The 12,261-nt window shown below is 48.2% G+C and overlaps 2 protein-coding genes and 1 long non-coding RNA gene across 3 annotated transcripts; 2 read left to right on the top strand and 1 right to left on the bottom strand.

Moving 5' to 3' along the window:
* The first annotated feature begins 127 nt into the window (after nucleotides 1–127).
* LOC120647263 (expansin-A12-like) lies at nucleotides 128–1,505 on the top strand. The gene is made up of 3 exons (XM_039923985.1): nucleotides 128–348; nucleotides 458–776; nucleotides 881–1,505. Exons 1-3 carry the CDS (start codon nucleotides 207–209, stop codon nucleotides 1,188–1,190), a joined length of 771 nt encoding a protein of 256 aa, XP_039779919.1. The 5' UTR covers nucleotides 128–206; the 3' UTR covers nucleotides 1,191–1,505.
* A 1,466-nt stretch (nucleotides 1,506–2,971) lies between these two features.
* LOC120647262 lies at nucleotides 2,972–6,345 on the top strand. Its single transcript, XR_005664727.1, has 3 exons — nucleotides 2,972–4,741; nucleotides 4,805–4,876; nucleotides 5,897–6,345. It is a non-coding gene; the product is annotated as an uncharacterized LOC120647262 (long non-coding RNA).
* Nucleotides 6,346–7,834: 1,489 nt separating this feature from the next.
* Nucleotides 7,835–8,959, bottom strand: LOC120648263. Its single transcript, XM_039924990.1, has one exon. It carries the CDS (start codon nucleotides 8,906–8,908, stop codon nucleotides 7,835–7,837), a length of 1,074 nt encoding a protein of 357 aa, XP_039780924.1. The 5' UTR covers nucleotides 8,909–8,959.
* Between the last annotated feature and the right edge of the window lie 3,302 nt (nucleotides 8,960–12,261).

Here is a 12,261-nt window from a genome sequence, read left to right as displayed (position 1 = left end):
CAGCGTCTGGGTGCGGCATGCATCGGCATGTGAGTCCGCGCCGGGGTCCGCGCGCGCGAGCTCCGCCTCCCCCGTCGCCGCATTCCTATTTAAGCACCGCCGCGATCACCGCCATCTTCCTCACTCATCAGTCTCCCACATTGCCTCCCCAAGCGTGCCCACCCACACACTGGTCTGCGACTGCCGGAGGTAGAGTGCCAATCGACATGGCGCGCAAGGTCTCGTCGTGCCCCTCGCTGGTGGTTGCCGTCGTCGTCGCCGCCGCGAGCCTCGCCGCGACGGCCCGGGCGCAATGGATCAGGGGCTCGGCGACGTTCTACGGCGGGGCCGACGCCTCCGGCACGATGGGTGAGTGGCCAGGCTAGCTATAGGCTCGATTGCCGGTCGCAATGCACTTCCAATGGCTTCGACCCGTGCGCTGATCGAGATGGTTTGCTGCACGCAATTGATGATGCAGGTGGCGCGTGCGGGTACGGCAACCTGTACTCGACGGGGTACGGGACGAACACGGCGGCGCTGAGCTCGTCGCTGTTCAAGGACGGGGCGGCGTGCGGGGAGTGCTACCAGGTCATGTGCGACCAGCAGAACAGCCAGTGGTGCCGCCCGGGCGTGACGGTGACCGTCACGGCGACCAACCTGTGCCCGCCGGACTGGTCCAAGGCCAACAACAACGGCGGCTGGTGCAACCCGCCGCGGCAGCACTTCGACATGGCGCAGCCGGCCTGGGAGAAGATCGGCGTCTACCGCGGCGGATACGTCCCGGTCATGTACCAGAGGTACGCGTACACACCATGCCCACCCCTCGCCGCCGGCTGGCGCACGTACGCCGTCGACGATGACTGACCTGCGGCGGCGTTGTTGCGTTGCAAATGTACAACAGGGTGTCGTGCTCGCGGAGCGGCGGCGTGCGGTTCACCATCAACGGCAACAACTACTTCGAGCTGGTGCTCATCACCAACGTGGCCGGCCCGGGGTCCGTCAAGTCGGTGCAGATCAAGGGCTCCCGGACGGGGTGGGTCACCATGTCCCGGAACTGGGGCGCCAGCTGGCAGGCCAACAACTACCTCAACGGCCAGAGCATCTCCTTCCGGGTCACCGCCACCAACGGCCAGACGATCGAGTTCTGGGGCGTCGCGGGCTCCAACTGGCAGTTCGGCCAGACCTTCACCAACGGCCAGAATTTCTACTAGCGGCGGCGCGCCGGCGCGCCGCCACGCCGGCCACCGGCTCTCCTGTTTTCCCTTCAATTTTGCATCTGGAAACTTGCCAAAAGAAAAAACTGGCCTTAATTAGTAGCGTCATTGTGATGGAAATGTTAGTGACTGGATTAGCGGCTAGGTCGTATGCGTAATGCGGTTGGCATGGCAGAGGTGGGGTTCCTGGGTCTCCGTCCATCCGGCCGCCCGGACTGATCGAGTGCCCGCCATGCCTATACTGCTTTTAAGGATGATTATTGTTGCTGGATTAAAAAAACCAAAAAATGAGAAAACAAAAGGAGTTGATTCCTGGCGACTGCCTTTGTTTGGACACGAGGTCAAGAGCTTACAGGGGACTGATCGATGGATGTGCCAAGATGGCTTTAAGCTTGGAAGAAGCAAACCGCATGCGAGCGACTGTAGCAGATTGATGTTTTTTTTTCCTACTGAAATGGCCAAGCATTGGTTTTTGACTCGAGTGCCTGGGGTCATGGCCTGCAGTGCTGGGGTCAAATGGGGGAGAGAAATTGAAAGAAAATAACTGCACCAAACTCGGATTTGGGCCGAACCGCCTGTCCACGAACTGAACAGGTGTAGTACCGGTAACAATTTAATTTTCCTAATAATATTACCTAAATGAATTCTGACAATGTTAGTTATTCATGTAGCAGACATGAAAGACTGAACAACCTGTTTTTTAACCTTGCCGCTTAACACGTGGTTTCTTCGTCCTTGAATTTCTGAGAACGGGATGCAGCCCACTGCCCACATCAATGGCAAAAAACGAGAAAAAAAAACGATATCGATTCACCAATGCAGTGCTCCTGCTTTATTTCAAAAAAAAAATCACCGTGCATTCTCACTGTGATCCAGATACGGTAATGCACAGTTGGTTTTGGAACTGGCAGCGAGACCTGAGACGTTCTTCAAGAAAACGTTCTGACATTGCATTTTTCGTTAATCCATCATGTGCACATGAGCGGATGAAAATGTGCTGGAGTCAGGCCTTTTTCGGTAATATACAGCAGTATTGGAAGAATTGATTCCTAGCCTAGACCGCAAACGCGTCGAGATCCAGTGCTGGAGTCAGGCGTAGCTATCATCATGGCAAGATCTCCGAGAAACACACCTCAAGTCCTCAACTGTCTATCGAACCATAGATGCTAGTACATGGACAGCAAAACTCCCTATGAATTTCAATCGCATCAGTAGCCGTCAAGTCCGAGACAGCGAATAGAGTGAAAGTCACAAGTTCATCACAAGTCCACATTCTTGTAATTTCGTTGCCCGTGAGGTAGCTCGCCTTCGCCACTGTTGGGACCGGATCATCCTATGAATATGATTTGGATGTTTTCATTCAAAAAATATAGTTTGAATGAATCCCCTCCCTTGTTTTGTACTCCTTCCGTTCCAAAATATAAAACATTTTGATTTTTTTAGATTCATATATGAATCTAAAAAGTCAAAACGGCCTATATTTTGAAATAGAGGAGTAGTAAATAACAATTTGGCTCGTGATTCCACTAAGCCCGGTGCTATTTAAAAAAACGACAGGAAGTTTGAATAAAAAAACAAGTTCATCTGATAAAGCTCTAAATAAATTCATCAGATAAAGCTCTAAATACTAAATTAATTAAGAATTGAACTTTCGCTCGCGTCCAGCGGGCAGGCAGGTCAGCAGGTGGGGCAGCCGGCACTAGCACTCCACCGCGATCAGCGACAAAGGAGGCCCGGTCACTGACTCCCTGGCCCACCTCTCAGCCTCCCCATTCCCCACGCCGCACCCCGTTCCCCGCACCGCGAGATGGCGGCGCAACGCCGGCCGGCACCGGCGCTGATGGGCGAACTGGTGCTGGTGGAGGAGATCCTCCTCCTCTTCCCGCCGCGTGACCCCGCGAGCCGTGGTGCCGCATCGTCTCGGCGAGGGCTTCCGCCGCCGGTTCCGCGAGTTCCGGCGAACACTTGTACAGCAAGACTTGACATCCTCTGCTTGGTCCCCACCGCCTCCTTCCCCGCGGCCGTGCCTTCTGAAGCAGCGGTTGCGAAGACATCCTTCCAGAATCTTCTCCACGCCGCATCGACCTTGCCAGCTGCTGGTGGACCCCTCTGCCACAATGACGGCCATGTATACTCCTCTCCCCCGAGTCCACATCACCTGCCTCCCCTCCGACTCCGAGTTTCAAATTTGGAGCAGCGGCAGCGCAAGCGCACCGCCACCGACCTCCAGAGCTATGGCGGCGGAGAACCACGCGCCGCCGGCGCATGCGGAGGAGGCCCACCGCTCGTCGACGCCGTACATGTGCCTCGACGTCGTGCAGGAGATTCTGATCAGGCTCCCACCGGAAGAGCCCGAGAACTTGCTCCGCGCCGCGCTCGTGTGCAAGGCGTGGCTCCGAATCCTCTGCACCGAGGTCTTTCGCCGTGAGTATCGCGCGCACCACCGCTCGCCGCCCGTGATGGGCTTGGTGTTCAACGTGAGAGAGGAGACGGATTTGGCGCGGCTGGCGCCGACTACGCGCTTCCTACCATCCACCAGGGATCACGAGGACCTGGATGTTGTGGATGCCCGTCATGGACGTGTTCTTCTCCATTCATTCTTCTCTGATATGCTTGACCCTATGTTCAGTGGCGAATCTAGCCCGAAAATGTAGAGGGGGATCATGTCCACTCTCTTCTTCTTCCTCCTCTCTTCCTCTTCATTGTTTCATCCCAAAAATCAAGGGGGGGCTTAGGGGGGTATCCATGGGTATTAGGGAGGTAGGGGGGCTTAATCCCCCCTAGCCCCCCATGTGGATCCGCCCCTGCCTATGTTCGTCGTGTGGGATCCCATCAGGGACTCGCATTGGAACATGAAGGCCCCCGAAATCGTGGTCTGCTACTGTGCTCTGCTACTGTGCTCTGCGGGGATGCGAGGTGTGATCATCTGCGCTGTGAATGCAGTGGTTCCTTCCTGGTCGTCTTCATTGCAGTGGACACAGCAGCAGGCCTTACCTCTGCATTCTGCTACCGTCAGGATAGCAACACATGGACCAAAGCTGCCACCACTAACAGTGCCGTGGTCCTCAACATCAAGCCCACGGTACTGATCAGTGAGAGCCTGTTCTTCAGAACCTTGGACACCGAAGGGCGGATACTTCGATACAATGTGTTGGCTGATAGACTATCGTTCATCAATCCTGCAACAATGGACCAGGTTCCCTGTAGGGACTTCATCCTGCTGCCTGGTAATGATGGACGGCTGCTGCTGGCCAAGGTTCAACTGTCAACACTGCTATTGTGGGAGACGGAGGTTCCGCCCAACAGCACAGTCGTCACATAGTTGTCCATTCCCAGCTTCAGCCTATCAAGTCCCACTCGCCTTCTCCAGGATAGATCCCCAGGAACGTATGCTATTGGCTTCTCTGAAGTTCACCATCTGCTGTATTTCACCACTGGCAAGGGATTTCATTCTATCCATTTGAAGTCGGGAATGACATCTGGTAGGTTTTTCATCAGTGAAAGTATGGATAGCACACTTGTACCATTTGTTAGTTTCGTTACAGCAGGTATATTAATATTCACTGGCCTTGCTAATCTTCGAGTTGCTAAGCTTCTCTGAATGATTTCAGACCTTGTTCAGACAACACTTGCGCGGTACCTACCTGACGTATGATGACGATCGGAGGATCATAACATTTCAGGTATATTTGCCTTCGTGCCCATGTCTAATGTTTCTCTAAATCCATCTTCTCTTACTGATTTTGTGCAATTGTCTATTAACTAGTGATCTATGCATAGTAAGTGTACTGTTGTTTGGTTACTTGTTGGTCATTTTAGCTGGTGAAATGCGACTATATTTTTCAGTTTGTGCTTAACATGAGTAAGGTTGCCCAGCTAGTAGTTTCAAATTTCAATGTTGTTTTTATAGGAAACTAGATTGATTTCTTCACTAGTTATAGTTCTTTTTACCTTCTCTCTCTGTGGTCTGTTCCCCTGTTTGGGATTTCTGGCGAGTCTGGTTCTGCTGTGAGCCAGCCACCACGTTTTGGTCTGTCATGGCTTAAAACAGTGGGGGAAGTTTGATACCTTACCTGTGGTGCTGTAAAACTGCTAAACCTTTTTGCTTTGGTTCAATGAAACGGGGCTGGGCATGGTTGACTTTCCTTCAAAAAAAAAGTTTAACTTTAGTTTGTTTCTGAATCGTGAATACACTGAACAGCATCTTTGAACAAGAGTAGTTGCTACATGCTGGCATCGTGCAGAGTTATCATATCTCCTGATATTTCTATTTTGTAGCTTCAAAGTTGCCATCTCATTGCAATTATAACCTTTTCTAACTAGTATATTCGGTAGTGGCTCCTGCCGTGAGAACCAGGGGCACTGTGAGCAGCTAGTTGTTGCTGTAAATCCAAGACATGTTAGCAAATAAAGGCTCAGGATTATGATGATGTTGTGTAAATAGTTTTGACAATATGGAATGAGATTAAATGAAGTACTCCATGTGAGACAATACCGCTGTGCCCATTGACTTGTACATTCCATAACTATGATTTGTAAATATCACTTTAAGATTTTGTGCAAATGTTGGTTGATTGACCATTGTCTGCAACTTGTTGGTTCCTCCTATTTGTGTGCAACCAGTGTCTATTTATAGGGGCAATAAATCGATTCCTCAACTTGCTGATGTATATTTTATTTTCATATTTTCTATGTTTTTGCAGTGAAGAAATAGCATCTGAAGCTGCGGGAGGATGCTGCTCACAGTGTGTATGCGCCGAGGATGCTGGAGGCTGTCGTCAACGAGTCGACTGAGGATGAAGAGGAAGCGTGAAACCTCCAGCCGTAGTGCTGGGTTTCTTACTTTGCCCTTTTGTTAGCGCCAAGTTAAATTGCTAGTCTTGCTCCTCTCCCTAGAAACTCTGGGTTTAAACATGGCCCTTAAGTTGTGTGAAGTTCTGTATTTCCGTTATCTGTAATGGAAATGGGGTGCGCCTCGTCTGGAAAAAAAATCTGAAGTTGCGGGAGACTGACTGATGAGGGTTCCTGATGAGAGAGTGCTTCTAAGAAGTATCTGTCAATGTTACTTATGCATATTCACTTTCTTTCTGTTGGTGGTAAAGATGGGTCATTTGTAGTATATGAATGCCAATTCTGTAATATGTTTCCTTGATTTTAAGATCAAAATCATTGCGTTGGCTCTCATGACTCAAGACAGTGGAAATGCAACTTATATGATTTTAATAGTGCGATGGTTTGATTAGCGATCCTTTTCTGATGGGATTTGATTTGCGGTCTTGCCACATGATATTTTTCTTGTTTGAAGTTTAGCTTGTGATGTGCAAGTTAACTCTGAATTTGTGAACTGGGGGAGTACTATAATCATTAAATTGCTGAGAAGCTCATCAAGCGTACGTGACGAGTCGTGTGCGTGTATGTTGTACATGTATGTCTGGTGAGATGTGTGCGTGTATATTTTGGTTTATCTATCTCTGTTTCTTGGTTCCCTCCAATCATGGTTCACCGTGAGGTAGTAGGAGTAGCCCATCAGTTGCGGATTCTTCACCGCTTTGTTGTTGACCAAGGCTATTTTCTTACCTGTTTCTTATCGTGATGAGCATTCAGGAGTTGCGATACTGAGCTCTAGTAAGTGTAAGTGTACTGTTGTTTAGTCTCGACCATCTATATATTCTTTTATCGTCATCCGTGGGCATGAGGCTCATGTGGCTCTATGTGTAGGGGAAGACGAAGAACCAGAGATCAAACAAACTGCATGCTTTTGACGACAGCTGATGGCAGCGCGTAGATTGTGCGGAGAAAGGGCCACAACTGAGGCTGGGACTTGGGACCACTTGTCAGCATGGAGGGACTAATTTTCTACTAGCTCCATTCTAAAATTGTAGTTCGTTTGATTTTTTTACCTTAAGTTTGACCACTCATTTTATTCAAAAAAAATTATGCAAATATTGCTACATTTAAGTTATTTTTGAAGATCTTATATTGATAAAGCAACCCACAACAAAAAAGTGTTATTTTGCTCAATTTTTTAAATAAGATGAGTGGTCAAATTTGAAATAAAAAAGTCAAAAGACCTATAATTTGAAGGGAGTACTGCAACTTTAAAAATAAGCATGTATTTTTATACAATTCATAAAATAAACATAATAATTGGCCATGATGACCATGTGAGAGAAAATATTCCAATACATAATACTACCTCTGTTCCAAATTGTTGTTCTTTTAACTTTTTTGACCCTGAGTTTGACCACTTGTCCTTATTCAAAAAATTTGTACGAATATTACAAAATTTAAGTCATTTTTGAAGATTTTGTATTGATAAAGCAACCCACAATAAAGAAGTGATATTTCGTATAATTTTTTGAATAAAACGAGTGGTCAAACTTGAGTTAAAAAAGTCAAACGATCTATAATTTTAAACATAGGGTGTAATAATCAAGAAAGCAAACCACGGGTTGATGAAGAATGGAAGATGATCGGTTGATGGACCATTCCATTCTCATGGCGGTGACAGTCTGCCATTATTAGCCATATCTGAAAAAATGTACAAACCAAATCAGAAACGAACTCACCACAACATAGTAGTATATAGTAGCTAGTAAGAGAGAGCGCATGCATGTTAAAGAAAAGGATGCACGATGAGGTTAAGAGAAGTACCGGCCTGATGGGGTGTAGAAGCTCATGTAAGGTAATATGTTGCGGTAGTCCCCTCTTTCACCTACCTTCCTCACCTTCCTTGAGTTGAGGTCTAGTACAAAGACTCCTTCATGTCTGTTGATGAAAACTGCATTTGTGGCCTCTGCGAAGCCAATCACTTCACCTGATTGGGATCTGTAACGTCTGGGGAGCACTGTCTCGAGTTCGATAGTCCTGTGCTGCGCCCATCTAATAGTAGTGCCAACTTCCTGCTGCTGCTGCGTCCAGATGTAGATGCAACCGTTCAACACGGCGACGAAGCCCAGCCCTCCGTCTTCTGCCTCCATCATGACCATGCCCGCAAAATCTCCTGGCGTGCCGATCACCGACAGGCGATGCCTGCTCAGGTCGTACTTGAGGATGCTCCGGCCACCCTCGAGGGCGAAGTGGAGCGCGCCTCCGGCCAGAAGGCTGACTCTGTCCTCGAAGAAATTGTCGACATGAACAGAGGTCGTCGCCCCCCATGCACGGGTCTCCGACGAGTAGGCACTCGCTCTCACGACGTGGTCGGTGTCAACGTCCACGTAGACCACGACGAACGAACCGCCATGGCCGCAGTCGAGGTGGTCGCAGCCGCCGTTGCCGTGCTTGGCACAGAGAACTGCCCCGTTGTACATGTGGCCGCTCGGGTAGGCCGGCATGCTCAGGTGCTGCTGGTCACCGGTCAGAGGGTCCCACACGACGAGGTGGCCAGGATTGACGGTGTGGATCAACACGCGGCTGTGGCGGCAGTCGAGTGCCCACCAGAAGTCGCAGCCGAGTTCGGGTTGGGAGAAGGGGGAGGCGATGGATGTGCGGACGAACCGGGGGATCCGGCCAGTGGGGCGGGAGGAGAGGTTGTGGAGGTAGCCGAGCAGCGGCGGCGTACGGTGGAACGCGCGGTAGCGGCGGAGGAAGCCACGGTCGGAGAGGATGCGGCGCCAGTGCCTGCAGACGAGGGCGGCGCGGACCAAGTACGCCGGCTCGTCCGGCGGTACGCGGAGGAGGATCTCCTCGACGAGCTCCTCCGTCATCAGCTCCATGCCGGCCGCCGCTGGTTGTGGCAGGCCGCCGGCTCGGCCGCTGTTTCGGTCGGTTCCGTCTTGGAGTCGCGGACGATCGTACTCTTGCCGACAATGTTTTTGGTCTGACAAAAGTTGAATCTTTGAGTTAAATGTCCTTTATTATTTTAAGGCTCCACCAGGTTCTAAGGCGACTCGAAATCTATTTCTCTTTTCTAATACAACACGTGATACGAGTTCGTTGCGTTTTCTCTCTTAATGAAATATGCGTTAAGCCGCGTTCACTAAAAATGGAAAAAAAAGAGAACCGATCAAGTATATGAATTGCTCTTTTGGAAAGATAAATACTTTATTTAGTTTTTGAAAAAAATCCATTTAATAGGATAAGTCTTTGACCAATAATTACTTTATTAATATAAATTTTTATGGCATATAAACTCAACGTCATTAATTCATTCATATTAAAAAAAATATGACTTTAATTTTATATCGCATAATGAAATATGATAGAGCCACTCCTTGTCCTATGGAAATATATTTACATATAATATAAAAAAGAGGACGGAAACGATTGAAAGCAATTCTCACTTAAAATGACTACTCTCACCTCTCAAAAATTGGTCTCACATCGCAAATGCCAAAGAGATAGATAGGTGCTGGATAGAAGAAAAACTCCTTCCGGGGCCGTCTATTCCATCGATGAAACCTCGCGTACCAGCGCTCCTTCCGAGGCTGTCTATTTCTAGGGAGCGTGAAGTCGTGCGGAGCTGTCGCAGAAGACGTCCCTCTCGCAGCTCTCGCCGCCCGCCCACCAGGCCACCTCACCCGCCGCCGCCTTCTACTCGCTCCGTTCCAAATTATAAAACGTTTTAAAAATTTTGAAGAGCCAAAACAATTTCAAATTTGATTAAGATTATAGAGAGAAATATAAAAATATATGTTATTAAACTGATGTACTATAAAAATATAACTAATAAAAAAATCTAATGGTACTTAATTTATATAATAAATATCATTATTTTATTATACAAATTTGGTTAAACATAAAATTTTTGACTCTCCAAAATTGTTGAATGTCTTATAATTTGAAACGGAGGGAGTACCTCTTTATTCCTAACCTTTTCCTCACCCGTCACTAGCCCCCGCCTATCGGATGCCTTGCACCATCCGGCCAGCGGCGCTCCTGTGCCGCCTTGCCTCCACCGCTGGCCGAACTGTTGGGCCGCCGCCGACCTTCTACTCTAGTGGGTGTGGTGGACTGGTGGGATTGGTGACCGTTGGAGCCTCGAAAATTCAAAACCCTGATCTCAGCCGCCTCGATCACCACCCCAGCTGCCGGCGGCCGCTCCACCCTCTTCCTCCTCACCTACTACCTCATATCCAAATTATACTTTTTTATTTTTCTACTTTAAATTTGACCATTCATCTTATTTAAAAAAAAGTATGCAAACATTGCCAAATTTAAGTTACTCTTGATGATCTTGTATTGATAAAGCAACCCGCAAAAAAAAGTGATATTTTGCACAAATTTTTGAATAAGACGAGTAGTCAGACTTTGAATCAAAAAAAGTCAAACGACCTATAATTTAAAACGGAGGGAGTAATTAGCACTCCCCTCTGGCCCGCACACCCGAGTAGCAGCGCGAGACGGAGCGGCGGCGGCGACAGCCGCTCCACCTATCATGCGCAGCAATGGTTACGATGAATAGAAATTCCGCTCCTTCCTGGCCTACGCTCACTTAGAGCAGATTTACTAATTTCGCCAGCAGCTGGTTGCGACCAGGGTTCACAATTTCGTTTTTATTGTTCTGAATTTCGTTTTTTTACCAAAGTTTGACTTTCATATTCTTGAATTTGAAACCGAAATCACGCACTTTCCGGACCAAAATTCATTTCCCGGTGTAGTCCGAAAACGAAAAATTTCACCGAAATTCGGTGAAATCCCGGCCAAATTATGAACCCTGGTTGCGACACTAGTGAGGTGGCGCACATTTGTGCTGGGCCCCACTAAAATTTAATACACCACAACTTCTTCAGCCAATAACGACCACGCGAGCACGTCTGCGCCGGCGTCGAGCGTAGTGAGGTGGCGCACATTTGTGATGGGCCCCGCCAAAATTTAATGCACCACAACTTCTTCAACCAATAACGACCACGCGAGCACGTCTGCGCCGGCGTCGAGCGGGCCGTCGCGAGGCGTCCGCGCAGCTCTCTCTCTCCTTGTCGTTGAACACAGCCCCCGCTTACCGCCTATCATTAAACCTGCTCTTATTCACGCAGGTCCTTCCTCATTTGTCATCTCCCATGATTAGCCAGCTTCTTTTTTCTCGGCTGCGCACGGTTCAGGCTCAGCGCCAGTTCCTGCTCATGTTTGCATTGGCTTCATACCTGCTATGCTAGCTAGGTTGTTTTTTCTTTTAGTGGACGCTAGGTTTCTGGCCTGCGACTCTGCGAGTTGCTTTGCTTGGGGAGAAAATAATTGATCGTCTCCGAAGTGACAATGAGTTTGAAGGATCCAGGCGGGACGGGACGAGCATGGTAAACCGAGCGTGGAACGGCCAGAAATTATTCCAGTGCTATGTAAACTAGGTGATTCTCCGCGCGTTGCTGCGGGAGTTGAGCAAATTTTTTGATAAACTATGACTAAAATATATAAAAAATTAGATAAAACACAATGGAAAGCATGTAGTATTATATTGATCAAGAATTGTTGAAATATATGAAATGGTGTATTTTTGAATAACAAAAACTTGTCACTAATTGAACTCTGGAATCCTCTCTTCAAAAGGTGGTGAAACACGTTCTTTATTTTGGACGCTTTTATTTTCCGCGTCACACAAGCAAAAGAGTATTTTTTACACCTTTTGTTCAACTTACATGTTGTTACTTGAGTGCATCATCATTTCTAAGATGAACTCAAATACGATGCTGGTATGGTAATTTACCTACAAATTAGTGTGATTTTTGTTTCTTCTAGGAATTTACGGTAGGGCAGAAAGATAAGAAAAAAAAATTTGAGGGAAAAGATAAGAAAATTCGTGGGACTAAGATTAGCAAAGTCAAAGCAAATTAAATCTTGCATTGAGGGGGGGGGGGGGGAGCAGACCACCAGCAACATGGACCTCATCTTCCAACTTGCCTAGGCCAGCGACGTGGTGCTCAAGATCCTCCGCCAGCTTCTGGCCGATGGTCATGTCGCGTTCGCCGCCTACAACATGGCATCCGACAGCAGAAGCTACACACGCACCACGGAATGGAGATGGAGTCGACGCTGAAGCTCCGTGGCGCCCACAGCATAGACAAATGTATATGTATACATGTGCAAGCTTATGGGAGCTGTACAATCAGCCTCTTTAATATTGGTCGTATGGTGG

Source organism: Panicum virgatum, chromosome 9K, assembly GCF_016808335.1.
Source record: "Panicum virgatum strain AP13 chromosome 9K, P.virgatum_v5, whole genome shotgun sequence".
NCBI classification, from domain to species: domain Eukaryota; kingdom Viridiplantae; phylum Streptophyta; class Magnoliopsida; order Poales; family Poaceae; genus Panicum; species Panicum virgatum.
The sequence above is the reverse complement of the archived record's forward strand: the minus strand, read 5'-3'. Positions and strand labels throughout refer to the sequence as shown.

Excerpts from the sequence above, each read along its gene's own strand:
- LOC120648263 (XM_039924990.1), bottom strand. The coding sequence starts at position 8,908 with ATGGAGCTGATGACGGAGGAGCTCGTCGAGGAGATCCTCCTCCGCGTA.
- LOC120647263 (XM_039923985.1), top strand. The coding sequence starts at position 207 with ATGGCGCGCAAGGTCTCGTCGTGCCCCTCGCTGGTGGTTGCCGTCGTC. Across the intron at positions 349-457 it reads CGACGCCTCCGGCACGATGG|GTGGCGCGTGCGGGTACGGC; the intron begins GTGAGTGGCCAG and ends TTGATGATGCAG. Across the intron at positions 777-880 it reads GTCCCGGTCATGTACCAGAG|GGTGTCGTGCTCGCGGAGCG; the intron begins GTACGCGTACAC and ends AATGTACAACAG.